Raw genomic sequence first — 25526 nt, forward strand, 5'->3', positions numbered from 1 at the left:
ATAATGATCAATCAAGCTTCCTTAAACATTGTGTAAACCAAGAAGTCAAAGACTGCCAGATGAATTCACAGATAATCCAATGAAGGTAATTGTACATTTGATAATAATAATCTAAATTATTGGTTTAAAACTTGGCACAAAAGATGTAATAATATTAAAAATGAGAGTTCAGAATCAGCAAAAAATAAAAAATGCAGTAAGGCACATGATTTAAATACTTTGCCAACTGTGATGGACCTAAGAATGTAGATGAAATTAAACTGACATTCAATGATATACTGTAAAACATATCATAAATGAATAGCCTGAAAATTAAATAACTACATTTAGTGCAGAAGCATTTTAATGACAGCCAGTAATAATTAAAAGACCTGATATTGAAACTGACAAAGTTTGTGGTGATTACTGATGAAGTATATTTTGTAAAGAAACTTGGTCACAGAATGATCCAACAAGGTTCATTCTAATACAGTATTCACAACCAATCCATCCATCCATCCTGGACGTTTATTATGCATTGATGAAAAGTCCATTTGCAGTTTTGATTAAAACTATCATAAAGATAATTTAACGTTTGTGAAATTTATAAAGAACAACTTCCTTTTACATAATGTAATACAAAAAGCTCACTAATGTGTATTTCTTTTTAATATATTTTATTATTGAATCTTACATTTTTAAAATATCCAAAATTATGTTCAATTAAAATAAATTTATAAAAGGTCACTGTCACTTGAAGAATCTGTAATTGTATCTCTTGCAAATATTTGAACGAGTGATTTTTGAAACTTGTTTTTTTTAGTTGTAAAGAAATGGTGTATTTCTAACACTTTTCTCCTATTCCTCAAAATTTCTGTCCTGAAAAATACCTGGTCTTAAAGATGTTAAATATTCATTATTGAAACTTACATTTTAATTTCTTTTATAAAATTAGTATACCATGATCGTGCACTCTGCATCACAAAATCTTCTCTATTATCAATTGTCAATAAATGTGTATCAAAGGATTGGGTGAGTGCTCCTTGTAAAGCGTCTTTATCCAGCAACAACTAAAAATATTTATTTTAATTTTTAATATAAAAAATTAAAAACGTACGTTGAATAATTTCTGAGAAACTGACAAGGAGTGTACTGTATGCATTGTACAAATATATTTTTTAGTCAGATCATTGACTTCTTCTTTGTAAGTTTGAGCAAGGTCCCTCATACTGGTAAACAATAATTGTGCTTCTTGTATAAATTTATTGACCATTTCTTCTATAATTTGTTCAAATCCCGTGTTGAGTTCTTCGATACTTTCCAACAATTCGACTTCGTTCTTCATAAGTTGCTTTCGCGTTACGTTTATTAGAGAATCATTTTCTAACAAGTACACATCACAGTCTTTAGAGAATTTATGGATGTAGAGACCTGTTTCCAAAGATAAACGATTGTGATCGTTGAAATATTTTTGAGCTCTATCGATATTCTGTTGTTCCAAATCATGAAATTTATCATACAAATTCTAAATATGATTTTCAATCAATATTTAACTTATTAATAATAATAACAGTTACCTTAGCTCTTCTATGACATTCAGCTTTATTGTTTTTTACAGTTGAGTTATATTTTTCAGTTTCTCGTTCACGCTCTTCATAATTTTTCTTTCCAATTTCTATCAATTGTTCACAAATATTTAAAAAATTTTCCTTGTATAAGTTAAAATTGTCTATGCAATCTTCTATTTCAAGGAATATTATTCCATCATTATCATTTTCAAACATTTCATCAAAGAGAATTCCAGAATTTAAATATTTGACAAAGCACTTCTCAAGAAGATCATTTTCTGCTTCTTTTGTTTTGCGCGTCAGCTCTAAACTATGTCTTACACCTTCTTTCTGTTGTAACCTTTTTAATGTTTCCCTAAAAAAATCATTAAGAATTAAGTCATAGATATAAAGAAGTTTTTAATACGAAAACATTGCAGTTCCAATTGTTACATCTTCTAATGTTAATTTTTTATATTGATAATATGATATATTCGGTAATAGGGCCGCCACGTAATACTGAAAATTGGATTCTTTAGTGCATGGATTACCCACCATATTTAAACTTGTCAGATTTCTAAATTGTCGAAAGTAGATGATCTGGAAATGTAAATTAAGTGTATGAATACAGATATTGATGATGAAAGTCTTACGCTCTCCTTTTGAGCAATTTCGTTCATTCCCAAACTGATTATTCGTAAATTCACTAATTTCTCCAGGTTTTCAACCACTTTTATTAAGTTCATGTACAAACCTAGTTTTACTAAGTTCACCAACTTATCAAGATTCTCGATACGGGAAATTTTATTGAACGATAGATCTAGTTCTTCCAGATGGACCAAGGTGTCCAAATTTTCAATTTTTTCAATTAAATTGTTATTTAAACTTAACACTTTCAGTGACTTCAATATCCATAAACTGTCAATTCGAAGAATATCTAAAGGCACAAAATGAAATAAAATAGAAATTATTTATATGAATCAATACTTAAGTACTCAAGTCGAATTTGTTCGGTATCTTCGACGATCGTTTCATTAAGTTTTGCCAATTCCCCAGCTACTCCCTTTGGTAATTGGTCATTGATGCACTTTTTAATCATACTGTAATTTATTACTCTCGGTCTATTTATTACGCACGGAACCGCCATTGAATTTTGATTTCAAACCCAAACCGCGGACAAAAAACCACCCAGGATGTCATACAGTTTGATTTGGAAATGTTAAATAGGATCCTGAAAACCCCACCAAACCCTAACCAAACCCCTGAAATCAAATTATGACATTAGTTAATGTCATTTAAACAGTGACACAAATGAACAACAATGTGATTAAACAAATTAACAAGTGGATTTAAATAAAACTGCTTTTGTATAAAAATTGTATATTTAATATAAAGTAAAAAAATAATATGGCATTATTCAATAAAAATAAGTTATTAAAATAAAATATACATATAATATGCTCGGAAAGATCTATTCTAAATGGCAAGCTTAAATATTTACACTTTGTTTTAACTCCAAGTACTGGAAGGGAACATGAAGGGTGCAATGTTTGTGTTCAACAATAAGATGGCCGCGTCTGTGAGATGCCCCCACAACCAAAACCGTCTCTCCTTTAGGTAAAACGGGACCTTCTGTACCACTATCCTCTGGATATGACATTTTCATGACTCTAGTCTGTGGATAACCCAGTTTTGTATTCCCTGCAACTGTGTATGATCTACTAGGAGGCACTGGAGGAGGACGCTCTAAGTCCAAGCCGAACAAATTGCAGGTTTGTTGTATGATTTTCGCATCACATTTTTCATTTGGATCTGGAGGCGGTGTTCCGGCTATTGGTTGTGGACGAGGACGTGTGCCACATAGTACGTTTCTGGTAGCGGGTGTAGGATTTGTCACTGCTTTGATTTCTTTCTCTCGCCTCAACGTAGACCATCTGTATCTGCAACGCCAACCTCTCCAAGTTGACTGGATTAATGTCGCCGCTCTCTGACGTCTTTCTGAACGAAGACGTTCCAAATGTTGTCTGATACCTTCGCTAAGGAAAATGTGACGCTTTCCCAGAGCCCAGCTTGTTGATACCAGACTGTGTTGTTTTATGATTACATCAACAACATGTTGTAGGATCAGGTTACAATCGTCTGTGACTTTTTCTTCGGTCCTGTGCAATCTAGCAAACGGCGCCAATAGTCTGTATCTAGCGTTAAACGCTTTAAAACGCATCCTGTGAGGATATCCACCAGCCATAAGATTTACAGTTTCGAGGACTTGGAGAGAACGAATCTGACGCACAACCACGTTCCTATCAAATCTGTTTGGAGCCTCGTTCAAATTACTGCATATGCACCTAACGAAATGCGGCCTGGCATGTACCAAAGTTCTCAGTAAATTATCGAGTCTGGTGTGAAAGTCTTGGGTTAATGTCGAAACGGGCTCGTCGCCATTCAGTAGGTCGGTGTGAGAAGTTGGCGAAATTCTAAAACTAACTCCTCTTGGTACGTTTTCAATGGAATACAACGCCTTCAATTCGCTTCCGAACAAATGCGTCGCAAAACCAAAGTTGCATGTATGTTTATAGAACACGGCAACTAGGTCGTCGGGTACCACGTCCTTGTTGGTGTCCAGGAAATCCGTAGCGTTGTAGATAACTTTACCTGCAAAGTGTTGAATACCGAACATCCTAGGATCTAGAGGTTTCGGATCGAATAGTCGTGAGTTATTCTTATGTTGCACTTTTATCTTGGACACGTACGACTCGGCCGTACCCCGTATCGAGCATTCAACATCCAACATACTCAGCAGTCCTGTTCTGAGGGAGGAGACCAAATCGATGCAAGGCACGTTGTCGACGTAATCTACTTCAACCTCGCAATTTATTCCTTCATCTCTGCATGACTCTATACTGGACTTGAATATGTGAGTGTTGTAGAAGTGCTGCATCGTTTCGGCGCACAAATTAATGCATAGGTGCTCGAGCTGGCTGGGCTTGGGGTCCTCGAATCCGAACATATCCAGTATTCCTATGAAACCGTCAGTCGCATGTCTTACTGCGTTGTTCAGCGCCGCCATCGATTTGCTGCCAGCATTCGTGCTTCCACCAATTGTGGACGCGTGCTGACTAGTAACTTCAGCTTGATTGTGCACGGACTCGTTGGAGTCGGAACTTAAGGTACCTAAAGTCGATCCTAAACGTTTAAGGCTATTAGCTCTACGAACTATGGTAGCTACAGTACGGCAATATAAAGCTTTTGCTAGGCAGTCTCGGGTCATGTTGGACATGTTTGCATCACATACAGATTTAACGAGCTGGCCTCTGGCATTGTGAGTACGGGATGTGAGACCTCTGAACAGGGAGGCTCCGGAAACGCCGAGGAGCCCGGCGACGGCGTTCAACTCCGCCTCGCCCTTGACGTCGACTTCCAGACCTTTGCCGTCCATGAATTGCACGTTTCCTAATAATAGTACGGCGGCCAACACGCGGACGACGTCCAGGAACGGGATCCCGAGGATGCCCAGGCAAGTTTTCCATGCTTGGAATCTGAAAATTGGTTATTGGTTTACTGAAGCTTGTTTCTTTGGTATGGTATGTTACCTGGATGCGTCTTCGCTGAGGTTTTGTCGCGTGTCACCGTTTTGTAGGTATTTTAATGTAGACGGTTTGTGACCCTCGAGGTTCAGTTTCGTCCGTTCCTCGTTGGACAAGCCGGCTAACATTTGGTAAAATATATGGTAATTTTTTTCACCCTGTAGGGGTCGGATCACTCTAGTTTGGTCTAGAAAATAACAATGGATTTTGGTTCTGTACAAAGCACCATCAGTCACTTGGACCTCTATAAATTGTCCCTGAAACAATTACATGTGAGTTACATACAGTGAATTTTGTGATAGGTCTTACAATTCTACTCGATTCGGAGTTAGTAGTCGTTTTGGCTGAGCCTAAGGAACGTAGTACTGTGAAGGCGGCGGCTAAATGTTTAAAAGCGTCAGTCTCTGGTCCACCGCCAGCAACAGCAAATAACTGTCTTAGAAGTAACATGGAGGCATGACTTTTGCCAGACCCGCTCGTACCTGCAAAAGGAACATCATTAAGACCGTAATTCTTGTCTCAGCACAAAAGATGTTTACAAATGGCTTTGGGGCCGTGCAAAGATTGATGTTGCCCAGGGCCAAATATTTTCAGTTGCGTCAGAAGTTGGTCCGATGGACCGATACGAAGGTACCGTATTTACCTGATAAAATAATAGCTTGAGGATATCCTGTTTCGGACTGTTGCCGGACGGCTTCCTGCACAACCCTATTCAACTGCGGGCTTAATACTAAACCTCTGGTACTGCTGAGGGTCAAGGGATTTCCGACGTCCCGATAAGGATTCACGCACAATAATATTGGACCCACGTTCGTCTGAAAAGAAATCACACATAAGGGTCATGTTTTGGGGAGTTCTCTGGACAGCATCATAAAATTTAAAGAGTTAAGATGCGGAACTAAGAGCTGAGAACGGTAGTTAAGCATGTTATGGAAAAAATCTCCCATAGCCCCGTCCTTTGGCCACCGTCGCGGCGTAAAAGAATGACAGAAGAAGAAATGGTATGTATGTAAATGCGGGCCGCGGAGGCTGTGGTTTTTTAATTGCAAGTTCACGGCCGGGCCAGGCACAGGACCGGCCCAAGGTACAACAGGTGCTTACCAAGGTCAGGCCTGTTCAATGACCAATAATCAGAGGCGTAGCGCGCCCGAATACGTGCCCTATGGCGGTACAACCGACACTAACAACCATTTTCATTTATGGAAAGTGATTACATTTTTTAAATTACACCTATTACCATTAAAATTACATACGTTCAAGTAGTGAGCATTGAAATGAGGAAAGTGCCAGAAAAGTACCATGAGCATTAAACATATAAGAAAGAATGTAAGACAGAAAACCGTTCTTTATTATTGAACAACAACCATTTTTTCTGCCCACTGAAAACAGTGATGCATGTGCTCAAGGTTTAAGGTCGTTGCATAAACCGAATCGAAGGAGTATTTCCTTGGAGTTTGGCCTTTGAAGCCTAGTCATCAAGCGAGAATATCGGTTTCGTGTCGCTCCTGGATAAATTTACCATGTCAATTATGCAAATCATATACAGTTATTGTATATTTATGAATTACACTAGTTGTAACCTTTAACATAAGACTGCGGCACCGTATTTAGTGTTTTTGTAAGATGTCAATAACATGTTAATGCATTGGGTTATTATTAGAACGGCTTACATCTTTAATGTTAGTCATTTTTAGATTGTAATTATTGTGATTTAACCATTTCTCATTATCTGTATTACAATGTACTATTGTTCTTTGTTTATTCAGTAGTACATATAAAAAATATTATATTATAATATATAAGGCATCAAATGAGTGTAATTCAATCACCTAACATTTAAATACCAAACCGTTTAGACGGAACAAAAGACTAGATCGGGCCTAGGCACGCCACTGAACGGCACTCACATAGAAGTTGGAAGCGGCGAATCTGGCCTGGAGGCATTTCGTAACAGCGTCTTCTGTGAGCGGGCCCTGCAGATGTATGAGGTCCTCCAAGGCGGCACCCGCCTGCGACGATGCTATTTGCTGCGCCCGTTGCTGCTGCTGCTGCTGTTGCTGCTGTTGCTGCTGGTGCTGCTGTTGCTGGCTGACGGCCACCTATGAATAACAAAAAAGAAAAACGTACACTTCACTCATTCGGTCACATTAAGTTTTTGGGTGCGTGCTGAACGTGTAATTATTCAAATTTCCCGCGAGTCGTTTCGTCGACGATGGCGTGACGGTTATTAAATTCTCGTTTCCTGGTATTTCCCCCGGCCGGTTTTAATAAGCCGTACGTCATCCCTAATGCATAAATATCTGGTTCAGAAAAACTGTCGGGTCGCTTTTTAATCGGGCAAATAAATTTGATTGGCTGATTTATGATCGGATCATTCGAAAATCGGATTTTCTAATTATGCCCTGACGGCATCGAGTGGGCATTTTAAATTGCAGTAGTAATTTGATGATTAGGTGTTTACAATGTTAGAAATGGCGAACTGAGTGGGATTAATTATCTTATCGGACGCGCAGAAGGATTAGATTATATTCAGATATCCAAAAAAAAACTGAAATGAATCATGGAGATCGTTTAAATTTAAAAATTTCACTCATTATCATAGTTTTTTGTGCATATTATAAGGATGGTACATTTTTATTTAGAGAATAACTATTATGTGGGGTCACACATTGTTAATTTTAGTAAATCTATGGATTTTTATCATCTGGGATTGTTTATAGCTGTTGCAATATTGTTACAAATTCGATAGTTTGTGTTTACCATCCGATGTACTAGTATTGCCTCTCATCTTTTTGTGTTTAGGTCTTTTTATCGAATAAGTTTTTACTTATTTTTTTGGAATCAGTTGTACTTAAATTCTTAATATTTTGGATAGTTTGTATAAATTCCGCACACAAGGTGGTAATGAAAATGGACGAAAGCCAAAAAACCACTCCCAAGATAGACAAAGTTATAAAAAAAATGAATCGTTTTCAATACAGGAAGATACTAGAAAACATCATTCCATTTGCCCAGGAAGAGATGCCATTTCGTTGAATATTTCAACAAGACAACGATCCTAAACTCACGACAAAAATTATTCAAGTGTGGCTTAAATGGTCGTCTCAATCCCCCGATCTAAATCCTATTGAGAATCTTTGGGAAGCATTCGAACAAAAGACATTAAAATCAAACAAGAACTTCACCAAACCATACAGGAGCAGTGGCAACAAATTCTTGTTGACACATTGTAGAGACTGATGCCTAAAAGATGCCAAGAATGAAGGCGAAGGTTACGCTACAAAATTTTGAAATTTTTGAATCATTGTTAATTTTTTATGAACATTATTAAAATATTTCCTACTTTTTTCCAGACCAAATTGACTACTTATTAAAGAAAAACAAAAACTCGTGAATATAATAACCATCTTGATTAATGGACCAATTTTGCAGTGAATTAGATTTGCAATAGATTATAGAAATCACGGAATAACATTTGTAACAAGCAAATAAATATTCATACCTTTTTCCACCACTGTATGTTATAAAATAACAAAATTAGTTCAGTATATTATTGGTGTTTACAAAAATGAGACAAAAGATAAGTATTATTTAAAATATAGAGGAACACAAATTAAATTGAGGTTAGGAACCCTTTCCTAAAGTGTTTAATTTTGTGGTTATGGTTATAAATTTGGTAAACTTTTAAATTAACATTATTTAAATCCCATAAAAGACAAAAAAAAGTAGTAACAAAAGGTCGAATAGATCAATAAAACATGTATAAATCCAGCAAAATCACTTCCTTATTAGTTCTATTATTAGATTGAATTATATTGAATCAATTTCTACGAATCAGTTAATATTAATTATACGGCCGGCCGTTGTGGTCTAAGCTATTATATATACAAAACAAAATAATTACCGAATGCAAATAGTGTTCAAAAACGCGATTATTCATCGGACTTAACCGTTGTCCTAAAACCGGTTAATAAACTGTCGCCTTCTGGACCGGGTGAAAATCTCGATTAATTAACAGATAAAATAAAATACAAATTTGCCTCTTACGATTATTAACTCGTGTCGTTCATAATTCCGACTGACGCACTATTTGAATGTTATAACTATAATTTCACGGGCAATTACTAATTAATTTTCAATCTGATGCATAAGCATCGCCATAAATCAACAACTCAACTACGTGTTTGCTGAAAATCGAGTAAAAAACCATACGACCAAGATGCTCTGCGCACACCGTTGAATAATTTATGTTGAATCATCGCAATTTGAATAAATGAATGATCAGATCTGTCGCGTATCAAATGGAAAACGGGGTAATTTATTGAACCGCACGTATTAATATTTAATAGATACAGCACAAGCTACAACTAATGAAACCGACGTATATCTTAATAAGTTATGTGCAGATTATCATCGCAATTCGTTTTTGAACTGGTTAACGTTTTTTCCCTCGTTCGGTTTTATTGGCAAGACGTCTGGAAGGAAAATCTCCCGTGGCATTCGGTTCAATTAAATTTATTCCTTTGAACAACTTTATAATTAGTTTGCCATTTGTTATGCGACGTAAGAAGTTATTGATTGCACGGAACAATATTATACCATAGCAGCATTGAAAAGTTTTATGTGAACAGTCATAGTCCTGCTACTTGTTGATTACGACTTCCAGAAAATTACATATTGACCCCGCTACCAGTTTATAATCAATTAAATGAACATTAAAATTCGTAATATATAATCATAACTGTAAAAATTAATAATAAAAATACCGAATTGTTTAGAGCTTGGGGAATTCGTGAATTTGGGTCACGCCATATCCTTCGGGCTTTCGTGTCTATGACCGATAGTGAGGTAGTTTTAGGTTACGTAAGTACGTTGTAGTTTAATGAAGACGATCAATTTCATGGATGTTAAGTTCACTTGCTGATAAATCATGACACCATATGGGGGGAAAATTATTAGCAAAGGAGCGGTTGTGTTATTAAACTGTGACATCGAAGAACTTGAATGGTCACCGTGTACATTTTGAATTAAATTCGTTCTAGAATAATAAAGAAAAAACTTATCCCATTTTATGTTTGTTATTATCTATTCTTTATAGCGTGTTATAATATGTTTTTCCTTATCCATATTTTCTTGGATGGTTTTAATGTGATTTGAAGAGAACTGTTGATTAGTTTTCATTAAGTGGAAACTCTAATTATAAATTTAATGTTGTAAAACGCATTTGTGGAGATAACATTTCACATTTAAATGTAAATTGTCTAATTTTAACTTTATTAAGATTTTTAAATTAAGTAATGCACTTAATGGGTGTGATGAACTTGAGTAATCAATTTTGAGACGACCCAAAATTTTTACATTGAGGAAAAAAACTCTAGAAATTTCCAGTTAGGTATATCTGTGGCGGAATTCTGTGTGAAATCTGTTTTAAACTCATATAGAAATATTTACAATTTAGCCTTTATTTTTTGAGTCAAAAATTTTTGCTCTTGGGCTTTTTTCAACGGAAAAAGTGTTCGCAATTCTTCTATTGTGAAAACTTTGATTTTCAATGAATAAACTGCCTTTATATAGAAATACTTATTTAACAAACATTACTTTTTTGCTTTCTTCATTTCATAAAGTGTCTGAAATTCTTCTACTTTGAAAACTTCAGATTCAACATATTCAACAGCTTAAACTCAATGAAAAAACTGCCTTTATATGGAAATAATTGAAATTTAAAAAACAGTCTATTTTTTTTAATCAAAATTGTCTACTTTTTGGATTTATTCAGCCCATATAGAGTTCAAATGTCTCTACTGTGAAAACTTTAGATTTACTGTTTCAACTTTTTGGATTTTTTAGTCCTTGTGTTCGAAATTTTTCTACAGTGAAAATTTCAGGTTTGACACATTTAACTCAATGAAAAATTCTTGGAATTTAAAAAACAGTCACTATTTTTTGAGCCTAAATTGTTTAGTTTTTGGATTTTTTAGTCCATATGTTCGAAATTCTTCTACAGTGAAAATTTCAGATTTGACAGATTTAACTCAATAAAAAAATGTTTTATATTAAAAAGTTAAGTGTTCGAAATTTTTCTACAGTGAAAATTTCAAGTTTGACAAATTTAACTCAAAGAAAAATTCTTTGAGTTAAATCTGTCACTATTTTTTAAGCCTAAATTGTTTACTTTTTGGCTTTCTTCTGTTTATAAACTGTCAGAAATTCTTCTACTGTGAAAACTTCAGATTCGTCAGCTTCAACTGTTTAAATTCAATGAGAAAACAGAGACTATATTTTGTTCCAAAATTGTTTACTTTTTGTATTGGTTCAGTCCATAAAGTATCCGAAATTCTTCTACATTGAAAACTTCAAATTCAACATATTCAACTATTTAAACTCAATGAAAAAGAGATCTTTATATAGAAATACTTAAAATTTAAAAAACACTCTCTATTTTTTGAACCAAAATTGTTTACATATCTTAGATTAGATTTCATTAATCAATAAAATGTTTGAAATTCCTGTACTAAGAAAACTTCGGATTCGATAAATTCAACTCAACTCGATAGGTTCAACTCAATGAAAAATATGTCTCTATATAAAAATAATTAAATTTAAAAAACAGTCACTATTTTTTGAGCCAAAATAGTTTACGTTTTGGTTTTCTTAATTGCATAAAGTGTTCGAAATTCCTGTACTGTGAAAGCATCGTATTCTATAGATTCAACTGTTTAAACTCGACGAGAAAAATGTCTTTATATAGAAATACTTAAAAATTAATAAAACAGTCACAATTTTTTGAGCCAAATTTGTTTACTTCAGCTTCAGCCCATAAAGTACTCGAAATTCCTGTACTGTGAAAACTTCAGATTCGATATATTCAACTGTTTAAACTCTGTAAGGTAAAACTGCCTTTATATAGAAATATTCAAAATTTAAAAAACAGTTTTTATTTGACTAAAATTTTTGCTTTTAGATTTTCTCAGCCCAAAAAGTTGATTCAGTCCAATGATCCAATTGATATGACGTTGACGGGCATTATTTACCACAGAAATTTGTACTCACCAGCGGCGTAGGTACGGTGTGAACGACTCGAGGCGGCACTGCCGGCTGCGTGACCGGTGTACCGGTGACGGTCGGCGGCAGTGGTGCCGCAGCCGTGACGACGGGCGGCGCGCCCCCATTCGTTCCACCCTTCAGGGCGGTCTGAGTCGATCCTTGGACATGGAGTCGGTTCCTGAGCGTCACTAGTTCGGTGCTCAGGCTGCGCAAACGCTGCTGCAAGTGGACCGCCTCATTCGAAGAAGATGCATCTGCAACGGGACGTGGTCAATTGTTAATAAAACACACACATCGACCGCTACTGAATAATTAGTGCGGAAAAATGATTATGGACAAAGACCGGGAATTATGTAAGGAGTGTCTGGCAGTTTGTCGTGGCCGTGGCATAAAGTACATACATGCATTCCTGCCGTCCATAAATTTATTTAACTTTCATGATTTTCGTCCGCACATTGGGTGACACCGAGAGGAACGTAGACTTCGCGTTTGCAAAAACTGGTTTCTGTACACATCCAAATAAAATCAATTTTGTTTTCAATCTTGTAACGGCTTTGGAACTCGGCGGAGACGTGACCTAATACCGGCTAACAAAACACGGACATGTGAACGATAAACAGATCTAACGATTGTCGATTTTAATTTAAATTGATTATTGTTGTGGTTTCCGTCCGTTTCTCCGCGTTTAATCAGACCCATTCGGTTCGACTGAACGGTCTGAGGTAATACACATGTGATGAAAAGAGAAATCCTAACAGAGAAATTTCATACAAATTAATAGTTGAAACTGATAATAAGTGAATGTGTGGCACATAAAGCAAAGAAGAAAAGTTATTTCATTCAATATTATAAAAAAGAACATGCAACAATTAAAAAAAAATTATAATTACTAATTTGAATATTATTTAAGTAAGTTTTAAAGAGAATATTCTTAACAATATTCTATCATGAAAGAGATACATATTACATGTTGTAGTTACAATCATAAAGATGAACTCGTAAAATATAAATATTATTATATAAATCCACTTTCTTCATTATTTAAGACAGTCCTAATAAAAATATTCGTGGAAAAGATTTTAATTTAATTTTCAATAAAATATGAAGTAAAATTTGAATAATCAGAAATATAGATAAAATATTTTTTTATAATAATTAAATTTTGAAGCTTTTTTAAGAAAGTTGTTACGAAAAATGAATAATATTCTTTATAATAACTAAATTTTGAAAATTATTTAAGAAACATTTTATGAAGAATCTTCTTTTACAAGAGAAATTATCAAATGTAGTGTAAAATCAGAAATATGAACTCATAAAATATAAATATTATTAAACTTCTTTCCTAAACTAAAATTTTGTACATTTTTGAAGGGAGCTCTAAAGAAAATATTGTAGAAAAATTCAGTCGTGAAAGGATGAAGTTTACAATAAAAAATGTGGACTCATAAAATATAAATATTATAAACTTACTTTTTTCATAATGTTTAAAATTTGAACATTTTTTAAAAAAGATATTATAAAGGAAATATTTTATGAAAAATCTTGTTTTGGAAGAGATTATACTAAATGTAGTGTAAGATCAGAAATATGAACTCATAAAATATAAATATTATAAAATTTCTTTCTTAATAATAATTTAAATTTTGAACATTTTTGAATAGAGTTCTAAAGAAAATATTGTAAAAAAAATCAATTGTAGAAGAGAGTTTACAAGTTGCATTTTACAATAAAAATATGAACTCATGAAATATAAATATTATACAATTACATTCTTTACAATGACTAAAATTTGAACATTATTTTAAAAAGTTCTAATAAAAAAAATATTTTATGAAAAATCTAGTTTTGGAACAGATTTTATCAATTGTAGTGTATAATCAGAAATATGAACTCATAAAATATAAAATTATAAAACTTTTTTCTTAATAATAATTAAAATTTTGAACATTTTTGAATAGAGTTCTAAAGAAAAGGAAAGAACTTATAGATGTAGTTTACAATTAATAATAGGAACACATAAAATATAAATATCATGCTTCATTCTTCATAATGATTAAAATTTGAATATTATTTAAAAAAGATCTTATAAAGGAAATATTTTATGAAAAATCTTGTTTAGGAAAAGATTTTATCAAATTTAATGTACAATCTGAATTTTGAACTCATAAAATATAAATATTATAAAATTTCTTTCTTAATAATAATTACAATTTTGAATATTTTTGAAGAAAAAAATTAATAATAAATATAATTATAATATAATAATTATATATAATATAAATATTGTAAAATTACATTTTTTAGAATAATTGAAATTTGAAAATTATTTAAGAAAGTTCTAATATAGAAAATATTTTGAAAAAGTTTTGGAAGAGATTTTACTAATTGAAGTATATAATAAGAAACATACATATTGAGTTCTAAAGAAAATATTGTAAAAAATTGAAACGTATAAGAAAATTTACAAGTGGTAGTTTACAGTCATAACATATAAATATTATAAAACTACTTTCTACTAATAACTAAAATTTGAATATTTATAAGAAAGTTTTAAAGCCAATATTGTATGAAAGAGAGTCTTGAAGAAAGTTTAGTAAAAAAATCTTATTATAAGAAAGATTTTACAAGTTTTAGTTTATAATTAAAAATATTTTTATAATTTGAAAATTATTTAAGAAAACTCCTTATAAAAAAATACTATCAAGGTATAAATTTTACAGGTCGTAGTTCATAATCAAAATATTTTAGTATCTAATTTAATAGATCCAGAATACAACTCGTATTTATCTCTTCATCTTGTCATTATATAAAATGACTAATACAATATAACTGACAAATCTAAATGGTTGTTTATAAATATAACAGTAGTTTTTCGGTATTTTTATCGAATAAAAACAATTTTCGTGTAACACATTCCTACATATGTTGATATATTCAAATTATTCATCAACCATAAAAGAATGCTTCCCATTTTATCTAGAACGAACCCAGCTTTAATTCATACACACATGTCCCCTTCTAGCATTGTGTTTTATGTTAGCCATTTTATTATTAAACAAAGCGTTAGTAACATAAGTGGTTCCCACACAAACGTTTTAAGTATTACAGCTAATAAAATGCATTAAACAATTATGTATAACTAAGGCTTTGATGTCGCATTAACTAAATAATAATTTTAACCAATTTATTTATGTTCTGATGGTACATTGCAATTTTGAAAAACAACAACCTCCCAGACCAGACCGTATCACGTCTGGTGGCAATTTAATCTTACATGATGCGGAGCGTCAAAATGATAAAACTAATTTTTATTAAATGGTTAACTGATGTTAATTTTGCATTGAATGGGACCATTAAAACGTAATCATTTCAACATCCAATAAAACCAACGATCCATAAACATATAATGCCCGGTTCCCACTGGTTCTCCGGTTTTAAATGCATCGACTAAAACTTACATATTTTAAAATGCGAAATCATATTGTTGTTTTCTTGTACAGTACGACCGCAAAAGAAGTTTATTCTAGCAGCGACTTTCACATAGCCGATAAACGGGGCGAGTCAGTCCGACAAATTCGATTTTCATGTTTTTAGAACCCGATATCCTGCCAGCATTGCACGTAATGGCTTTTGTTTTCAATGTTGGCCGGCCGTGTTTATTCTATATAGATATTTTTTTTACGTTTCCACGTAGGTTTTCTAGTAATTACTCTCGCGAACCGGTTACCGTTGATATTGTTCGCGTAAAAACCATCGCGAATTGTTACATTGGGAAGTGGGTTGTGTGATGCAATGTTATACTATTCGTTAGATGTATTAAAACATCTTTTGCCGCTTTCAAATTGCCGACACGGCGACGCGAAACTGACCAACTGGCAATTTGCAAACCGGCACTGGTTCAATTCATTATCTGTAATTTTTTTTTCGACTATTGGAAATCACTGTGTCATTATTACAATACGTGTTGTTCGTTAATGGGAACATACTCCATTAGTGTGTTGTATTGCACAAAATGTTTGTGAGCAGTTGCAGAAACCAAATGGTACCAAGATTTATACAGTTCATTAATATTTAATTATGTAGCTTTACAGGTCACAACTTCTTGTTGTCGGATTTATTTTATTAACATAAAAAATGTTTTTAAAATAAGCGGTCAAAGATTAGGAACACTTAGAACATTTTTGGAACAATTTGAAAGTAAAAAGATACTCTTGATTAATTTTGATTATCACACCCGTTTTTGAGATATTTAAAATTTAATGTTCACCTAAATTTTCTTCAAACATTAAAACTGAAATTGCTTTTAAACGATTGTGAGAAGCAGTATTAATCAAGAGCACCTTTTTTTCTAAATTGTGAAAAGAATTTGAAAAGCTTAATAATTAAAAAAAATCAGTGACGTAGAAAATATGGCGAGAAAAAGTGGAGCAGTAGAAAAAAGAAGTACTCTTGACTCGTATTGATTCTCACAGCTATTTTTAGGAGATTTCAGTTTTAATGTTTAAAGAAAATTAAAATGAACATGAAATTTGAAATATCTCAAAAACGGGTAAGATAATCAATATTAATCAAGAGTACCTCAAGATACTCTTGATTAATTTTGATTATCACACCCGTTTTTGAGATATTTATAATTTAATGTTCACCTTAGTTTTCTTCAAACATTAAAACTGAAATTGCTTTTAGACGGTTGTGAGAATCAATATTACTCAAGAGTACCTTTTTTTCTAAATTGTGAAAAGAATGTGAATTAAAAAAAAATCAGTGACGCAGAAAATATGGCGAGAAAAAGTGGAGGAGTAGAAAAAAGAAGCTCTCTTGACTCGTATTGATTGTTACAGCAGTTTTTAAGAGATTTCAGTTTTAATGTTTAAAGAAAATTAAAGTGAACATGAAATTTGGGTAAAAAGTTATTATATTTAATTGTAGCCGTGTATTTTAGAATAACACATATCAAATATAAACACAATTGGACCAACGGTTACAAAAATGAGAGCAAGAAACAATTTTTTAAATTGCATTTTCTTCAGAAGAAACTGTAGAAATAAGTTTTATTTCAATTTTCATTTCTTGATTATTGGACGTGTTCTCATTGCTCCCAAATTTTGACCATCCATTTTAGAAACACCTTGTACAATAGGATTATTATTTTATTTTTCAAACTAAAACAGAAGACAAAATATTTTAGACTGAATAAAATACAAATTAGAACTTGCATCTGTGGTAAAAAAATGTTAAAATTATTTATGAGAATAATAATAAAATGAAACTAGTAATTTAATAGTAATTCTTGTATGCGTAGGCGTTTACTGGCTAAAGTTCAACCGTAATTCTGTTAAGGCACCGAGTTCATGAGAATTAGTAAGGTTTCTAGATCATTTACTATTACAACACCACATTACTTGGTGATCTGACTGTAACAAAGCGATGTGGGCTTGATAAATATACTAACATCAAACCCGTTTCTCTTAAAGAATGAGAATTGATATTTGAAAGGGTATGAAAAAAAAAAACTAGAAAGCAGACCACAAAACCTATAAACCAACAACATGTTTGCATGTACTGGTCTATCTCTGTGTACTTGATTTGATGATGTACTTGATGAAGGGTATTTTAAGAAAAGATTTGAGCAAGTCAAATTAGATTGTGAGGAAAAACGTAATTGAAGTTCCATCCAATTCGATTTCTGTTTGCTGTCAAACTTTTTGGCCCTAGATATTCAATTGTTCAAGGCAACTTTCAACCAATATCCAACTCCAATTTGAAGAAGGTTATTTACGTGTAAACGTTGAGGCTGGCGGAGAGCATAAATGTAAATGAAGAGAGAGATGGCGTTTTAAGAAGGAACGAAGATTTACGATTCTTCATCTCAGCCAGCCAGTCCGTTAAAACATGAGACAACACATTTGTAAACATAGCATTTCGCTGGACCAGAAATCAGATATATGTTCCTATTTGTGCGGTCCGATTTCGAACGATTCGTTAATCCGAAAATGTTTGTTTTAGTAATTACACGGTTGTTTTTGTCGGTGCGCAACAAAAATCTGGCGAGTACCGAAAGAGAGGTGTCGCGATGCGATCGGTACACATTCGCCAGCAACAAAGCAACGTGGTGCTTAATGAATCCGCCGAAACAAACATCAAACCCGTTTGCGTTAAACAATAACTGATGTATGTATGAGAAAGCATACCGCCACAACCAGCAACGTATCGCGGTACTATGTAAACACACCTTGTAGCTTTTTCTCCGTCTCCCAGAACTTCTGCAGTTCCGTGAAGTACTTGTCCAAGATGAATACTTTGGATAGGCCTAGCGTAGCCATATTAGAATGTCAGGATAGAGAAGCACACTCGGCCATCTTTCAGGCATAGCACAACACTTTGGAGCGTCGAACGTACCCGACACACAAACCGCACGGTCGCGTACTCTTCGGTGCACTGGCTTGTCTTCGGCGGGCCACTACCTGAGACCTGTTCACGTGACTCTCGGCTCTGTCCCCGCTCACCTGTGTACACCTGTAAAATCTTCGAGATTTCGGGATATCGGAGGGTTTTTCAGACTATCTTGTCGTCGTCGATTGGGTTTTGTGTACGCCTCGTTGACTTCCCATCACCGTTCCCCCATGGAGATTTAGTGGTTTCGCGTCAGTTCATTGAGGACTTGGTGCTATCCGAGGCGATATTTTAATTGCACACTAAAATTGAGAATATTCATAAGCACCTTATGGCTTTTCCGTACATTATGTTTAAGTGCATGCAATTACGTATATTTTAGTTTAACACATAAATTCTACTAATAATTATTCATAAGTTACTCAACTAAAATAAAACAATTTGTGAGAGCACATTTTTGCCTTTTTGTGCTATGAATATGCTTCAATCAAGTTTGGTGATTTAAATGCTGGGTCAGTCGAGAAACTTCAAAGACTGCACCGATGGAACTGGTTTCTGTTATTTTCATGTGTCTGGATCTTATTGTCTAAAGCTTAGAAAAGTTTCGGTCGTAAATTCGACCAGTCGTTATTTCGCTCTATAAATTTTTCGGACAGATAAACAACACAACATAAAAAACGTTTGGTTTTAGTTCTGGAATTATAATACCCATATTGGTAAACGTTTTTAGATGCCACAATATTAAGTTATGAGTTGTAGAACGAAGTATGAATAATAATCATAGATATATTGAATAAAGTAAGCAAAACTTTGTTGCGTTTCAGACTTATTTGTTATCTTAAAAAAAGAATTCATTTTCATGTTATTGTTCAATATTATTGGAAAAATCTTATATACAAAATTATCTTTTCTTAACATTAAAAATTGCAGGATTCAATATAGAACTCAGGAATTGGAATATTAAAGATTTTAAGACTTGCTAGATTTATTTTAGTATTCAATAAACTCAATATATGAATGAAATATGAAGTTAGCTATAATCGTAGGTTCATAATAAATTGAACTTTATTGTTCCTTTATTGATAAAATTATTAATTTATAAAAGTAACAAATAATTTTGCATTCTAGGATACGTTAAAATTTAGAGAATTTATTTTAAAATTTTAAAATGATTTTTAAATAATCATTTCTTAACGTTAAAATTTATGGGATTCAATTTAGAACTCAGGAATTGGAACATTAAAGATTTCAAGATTATAATAAACTTATTAGACTTATTTTAGTATTCAAAATATGAAGTTAGCTAATCATAGGTTCATAATAAATTGAACAAAACTTGTTCCCTTAAAATTTTTGATGATATTATTAACTTATAGATGCAACAAATAATTTTACAACAACTCTAGGATGCTTTAAAATTTAGAGAATTTATTTTCAAATTTGTGACCTAAAAGTTAACATTAATAAAGATTAGAGGAATGTATTAGATTGGGCAAAACTTATTCTTTTAAAATGATTTGAGAAATAAAAATCTTGTATAATAAAAACAATAAATGTTTTCCAAAAATTGTTTTCTTAATGTTAAAAATTGCGGGATTCGTTGTAGAACTCAGGAATTGGAATATTAAAGATTTCAATATTATAATAAACTTGTTAGATTTATTTTAGTATTCAGTAGATTCAAAATATGAAATTAGTTAATCGTAGGTTAAATTGAACAAAACTTTATTGTTCTCTTAAAATTGTTGATGATATTAATTTATAGATGCAGCAAATAATTGTACAAAAGCTTTAGGATGCGTTCAAAATTTAGAGAATTTATTTTCAAATTTGTTGCCTAAAAGTTTAACGTTAATAAAGAATAGAGAGAGGAATGTATTAAATTGGACAAAACTTATACTTTTAAAATGATTTGAGAAATAAATATCTTGTATAATAAAAACAATAAATGTTTTCTAAATATTGTTTTCTTAACGATAAAAATTGCAGGATTCGTTATAGAACTCATTAATTAGAATATTAAAGATTTCAAGATTATAATAAACTTACTAGTCTTATTTTAGTAGTGGATTCAGTGGATTCAAAATATGAAATTGTCTTGTAGGTTTACTGATGAAATTAATAATTTATAGAAGTAACAAATAGCTCTACAACAACTCTAGGGTAAGTTAAAATTTAGAGAATTTATTTTCAAATTTGAGAATTTAACTTTATTGAAGAGTAGAGGAGTATGCTAAACAACATTTTATCAATCTTTTAAAATTATTTTTAAATAATTTTTACTTAACACTAAAAATTGTATTATTTAATATGGAATTTAGAAGGTCGAATATTACAGAAGATCATAATAAATTTGATAAATTATACTAAATTGATAGAAATTTAACAAATGTAACAACAAATGATTTTTAAGTAATCACTTCTTAACGTCAAAAAGAGCCAGGAACTTGGGAGTTTAATTTAGTATAATAATTATAATATATAATTTGATAAAATAATTATAGATGCAACAAATTATTTTTAAAGAATTCTTTTTTTAAATAAAAATTTAGTTTAGAGTTAAAAAGTATACAATTTTTAATTTGAACTCGTTATTAAAGAAGATTGGATGTTGCTGACATAAAAATGTTACTTATTTTTATTAGTTTAAACTGAAATAATGATTATATTAAATTTTAGAATATTTTTTAGTACTAATAGTAAATGCTTTTTAATAATCTTACCAAAAGAGTCAAAACTTGCTGGATTTACTCTGGAACTCAGGTACTGAAAATTTGGAATTAGTTGAGATTGGGGAATTATAATTCATTAAACAAAACATTTTTTTACTGTGTACTATTGGTGAGAGACATGAGAAATAATTATTATATTATATAATATATTATATTATAAGATTGTTATGAAATCAGCAAAACTATGAAAATTGGGGGCACTAAACATTCAGCAGTAGTTGAAAATCACATGTAAAATTAAGTTGTAAAATACACACACATTCTTGCATTCACAAGTTCCAGTTTTCAACATTAATACCAGGTGTACCACTCCGAAAGAAAAAAAAAACTCAAAAATAATTGGTAAAATTAATAAGGAATGCACAGAACTGGGAACAATTAGCATGTCGCATAGCTTTTCGCAACGAGCACACATTGATTGCGGCAAATCCGAAAAGAACTGTGTTCAGTGATACATAACGCAATAATTATGGCACATCTAATATTATCTTCGTCCTCGAATCGATGTAATTTACGCACGTAATGCCATTATTATTGAAAATCGAGTGTTGCGCTTTTTATCTCGGCCATAGGAAAGGTTAACGTATCTTTTCCACATGAATACGTTGGTATTTCCGGAAGACAAATATGTTCTATATTTGCGCCAGTTTCTTAAGCACAATGGTTGCGATTGTGTTGAGGCAATACTTATGTCGGGGTGTTTAGCATTGAAACCGAATAAATCATTGTTTTGTCCGTTAATTTCAGTCGTTTAAAGATAATTGGAACTAGTTATGTATTGGGTACAATCAAAATTGTCTTAATTACCTTCAAGAATGTTAGAATATTTTATAAATAACTTTTTAGTCAATTCTCATTTATTTAGATAATTTTTATTACTATTTTTGATTTTGTTAATATACAATATTTTCTTCTTAGACGTACAGATAGCAACTTACCAAGATATTTAAAAAATATGAGCTGTACTACTCGAAATGGATTCCAGCATGTATAATATTTATTGTTTTTCCTGTCATTGTTGTAATAAGCAGCGTCCATTTTTTATTTTATGATATTTTGATGATCCCTGTCGATATAGTCAATTATTATCAGAGAGAGGTTTTTTACTTATTAATAGTAAGTCGTAGTCAAACTATATGGAAGGTTAGTAAGTCTGCCAGAAGCAAGTGGAGATTGTTAAAAGTTTACAGATATGTAAGTCGTTTCCTGTAATAATAAGAAGTTTAAAGAAACAGGGTAAGTGGTAGCAACATAAAATATTCCGTGAGTTAGAAAAACTTGAAGAAATCGATAAATGTATAATTTGAATGTCAAAAAATATTCCATTATTATCGGGAATTCAAAATAAAGACAACCTACAAAAAATATGACTTGTTGAAATGTTGTTTAAGGACTTTGAGGAGAAGTTTAGTGTCCAATTTTGATTTGCTCAGGATCACACCCACGGGATCACAAAGCAGTGGCGGTGAGTAGCTTAGAGTGATGAGACTACATATAATTTATTTAAAAATTGAGGTTTAGTTTATGTTAGATGTCTTACAGCAACAAACCACCCACTGAGAAACAGGGTGGTATGAGGATGCTTCCCCACACCTGGACTAGGCCCATTTCATAGTATAAAAGGTCACGCAGACCGATTTATGTAGAGGGATATATCAAACAACAATTTGCTTTCACATATTAAAGAAACGAAACTTTTCTCTGGATCAATGTCTGGCCGACGCAATCTCCAGATACCAACCCTACAGAAAACATCTGGGATCACGGTGACAAGGAAGTTTGACATAAAAATTATACAAATTTAAACCAACTCTTCTCTGTAATACAAGAAGGTTAAAGGAATGTAGGCATGTCATGGTCGAGTCTATGCCTTAAAGATATACTGAAATTATAAAGCAAAGAAGTTAAATTAAACGTTACTCATTTTATCTATCCTTTCAAAATTAAATTGTTATGTTTATGTCAAGCACAATTCAGAAAAAAAGTTTTAAACATTTTATAGAAAAAGAAAATATTACTACATATTAGAACAGAATTTAAAACATTAATATTAATTTAACAGAACATATCAACTAACTAACTAAAATAGTTGGTCATAATATTTAATATTTTAAAAAGTTGTTACTAGAATGACCACTGGTGTATATGCATTTTTTTTTTCAAATTTCTATTTTTACAGTTTCAATAACTTTTTTCATGGCATACGGCAGCTGTTTAAAATATATTTTATAGTTTATTGTTTTCCTATTAATGTTGTCTCCATTATGCAGCTGGTCAATATAATTTTATTATTTTCATTAAATTATTTACTAGCCATCTAACAAATAAAACTGCTGAAGAATTTTTCCTCGAAAAAACAATCCAATCTTACAGTAAAATCAAATTAAAACCAATCTAGAAAAAATTAGTTCGGTTTTATGAAGGTTAATGAATAAGGATTTGTTTGCCTGCAGACCTGCAAAACAACCCCTGCTTTCTACTAGGAATGTCATGGCCAAATTTCTATTTGTTTAGGATCACGTGCACGCATTTTAGAATTCTGAAGACGTGGAAGAGATTGAAAACGGAGAGAAAATCTCCGACAACGGGACAAACGAGAATTTGATATATGATTTGAGTGGAAGTATGGAGAACGAGTCCAACGAAAACACTCTTACCAGGTATCGAAAGTCAATCTGTGTTAGCCAACCTTTTTTTTGACATTGTTATTGTGTTGAGCGTTGACTTAAAGCACAAACTATATAAATATTTTCATTTTCACTTACAATATTTTATGAGGCAAGTGAAACTACGAAAAAAAAATCAATATCTCGAATCGAATCTATTCTTATTGTCAACTCAAATTTAAACTAACCTGGAAGAAATGGTGCCCTCTAAAATTTGTTAAGGGACTGGGAGAAGGAGCTTAGTGGATAGGGGTTTCTTTACTCGCAGATCTATAAAAAACCTTTTCTTTCTACTAAGAATGGTATAAATTTAGTTTGGGTCAGGTTTACTGTACGACAGGAGAAGGGTAATTTTTAGTAAGTTTTCTAAATTATACATATATAAACGAATTTTTCACAATAATTTAAGAAATTTGGAGAAAATTAGATGTGTTATACATTCAAAAATTGGTCAAATCTACGTCACAGAGGTGTACCGAAATTGTAAAGCAAAATGGGTATTAATATTTACATTTTCATTAACTTTTGTAGCAATGAAAAATAAATCAATTGCTCAAAACATATAAACAGAAGAATAAGAGTTTAAACTTTGTTTAAGTAGTGGCAATAATTGTAACAATTTATTAAAAATATAAATTATCAAAGTATGAACTGGGAAGTATATATAATATTCAATTTTTCCTGTTAGTGCCGTGTCTACTACGTAACTGTAACTGTAATCTTATTCTTCAAATGAAAATTTAAATGATTCTGTACGTTTTTTACTTTTTTTACAATATTTTATGGGGCAAGTGAAACTACGAAAAAAAAAATTGACATCTCGAATCGAATCCATCTTTATTGTTAACTCAAATTCAAACCCACCTGGAAGAAATAATGCCCTTTGAAATTAGTTCAGGGACTGGGAGAAGAAGCTAAGTGGATGGGGGTTTGTTTACCAGCATTTACTCAAGATCACGTTCACTATACTACAGGAAAGTGGAGACGGATAATTTTTAGTGATGAGTCTAAATTTTCTAAATTATACAATTTAAACGAATTTTTCACAATAATTAAAGAAATTTGGGGGAATATAGTTGTGTTGAATATAAAGAAATTGGTCAAGTTTACGTTACGGAAATGTACCGAAATTGTAAAATAAAATGGTATTAATGTTAAAATTCCTTTCAAAATCAAAGTTGGTACATCGATGTTCAGCTTAATTCAAAAAAACATATATAACATTTTATAGAATAAGAGAATATCAACATTAATAAATTAATATTATTTTAATAGTTCACGTTAAATAAAATAGTTATAATGGTTATAATATCTAATTACATAAGTTGGTATAATAACTATTGTAATTAAATAATTAAAGACGATTGGTTTTGGATAAAACGGCGTTTTCTTAAACACATGTTTGAAAAGACCACTTTAAAGTCTAGTTTTTATCTTTAGTAATACTAATTAGGAGAGCATAAAATCTGTTTTGTCAAATGGATAATTTAATTAATGAAAGAAACTGGTTATATTATATTGGTTCAAGGAAATTAATTACAAATTTAATTTGCCAAATCCTAAACTTTTTTTATTTATTTT

At 31.9% G+C, this 25526-nt stretch overlaps 2 protein-coding genes across 4 annotated transcripts; both read right to left on the reverse strand.

The window, feature by feature from the left end:
- Positions 1-639: 639 nt before the first annotated feature.
- Positions 640-2780, reverse strand: LOC109600874 (dynein regulatory complex subunit 3). Of its 2 annotated transcripts, none has more exons than XM_020017048.2 (7): positions 2514-2780; positions 2180-2463; positions 1954-2126; positions 1557-1902; positions 1097-1504; positions 910-1049; positions 640-853 (listed from the first exon to the last, which is right to left on the reverse strand). In XM_020017048.2, the coding sequence occupies exons 1-7, from the start codon at positions 2671-2673 to the stop codon at positions 838-840; spliced, it is 1527 nt and encodes a 508-aa protein (XP_019872607.1). In that variant the 5' UTR covers positions 2674-2780; the 3' UTR covers positions 640-837. The 2 variants fall into 2 exon arrangements, with proteins under 2 accessions (XP_019872607.1, XP_019872606.1); XM_020017047.2 differs by having other exon boundaries at positions 640-858.
- A 109-nt stretch (positions 2781-2889) lies between these two features.
- On the reverse strand, positions 2890-18568 carry LOC109600891 (unconventional myosin-IXa). 2 transcript variants are annotated; one of them, XM_020017070.2, is made up of 7 exons: positions 18387-18568; positions 12161-12408; positions 7018-7209; positions 5754-5925; positions 5420-5592; positions 5117-5367; positions 2890-5062 (listed from the first exon to the last, which is right to left on the reverse strand). In XM_020017070.2, the coding sequence occupies exons 1-7, from the start codon at positions 18475-18477 to the stop codon at positions 3016-3018; spliced, it is 3174 nt and encodes a 1057-aa protein (XP_019872629.1). In that variant the 5' UTR covers positions 18478-18568; the 3' UTR covers positions 2890-3015. The 2 variants fall into 2 exon arrangements, with proteins under 2 accessions (XP_019872629.1, XP_019872630.1); XM_020017071.2 differs by lacking the exons at positions 12161-12408; positions 18387-18568 and adding exons at positions 9015-9095; positions 9158-9208.
- Positions 18569-25526: the final 6958 nt, after the last annotated feature.

This window comes from Aethina tumida, chromosome 2 (genome assembly GCF_024364675.1).
Source record: "Aethina tumida isolate Nest 87 chromosome 2, icAetTumi1.1, whole genome shotgun sequence".
NCBI classification, from domain to species: domain Eukaryota; kingdom Metazoa; phylum Arthropoda; class Insecta; order Coleoptera; family Nitidulidae; genus Aethina; species Aethina tumida.

What these genes read in the sequence shown, in the direction of transcription:
- LOC109600891 (XM_020017070.2), bottom strand. Translation starts at nt 18,477, where the DNA reads ATGGCTACGCTAGGCCTATCCAAAGTATTCATCTTGGACAAGTACTTC. An exon ending in TCAAGCTATTATTTTATCAG is followed by an intron (nt 5,593 to 5,753) that starts GTAAATACGGTA and finishes TTCCTTTTGCAG; the next exon opens with GTACGAGCGGGTCTGGCAAA. An exon ending in CTCAGCGAAGACGCATCCAG is followed by an intron (nt 5,063 to 5,116) that starts GTAACATACCAT and finishes ACCAATTTTCAG; the next exon opens with ATTCCAAGCATGGAAAACTT.
- LOC109600874 (XM_020017047.2), bottom strand. Translation starts at nt 2,673, where the DNA reads ATGGCGGTTCCGTGCGTAATAAATAGACCGAGAGTAATAAATTACAGT. An exon ending in AATTCGACTTGAGTACTTAA is followed by an intron (nt 2,464 to 2,513) that starts GTATTGATTCAT and finishes TTGTGCCTTTAG; the next exon opens with ATATTCTTCGAATTGACAGT. An exon ending in TTTCTCAGAAATTATTCAAC is followed by an intron (nt 1,050 to 1,096) that starts GTACGTTTTTAA and finishes AAATATTTTTAG; the next exon opens with TTGTTGCTGGATAAAGACGC.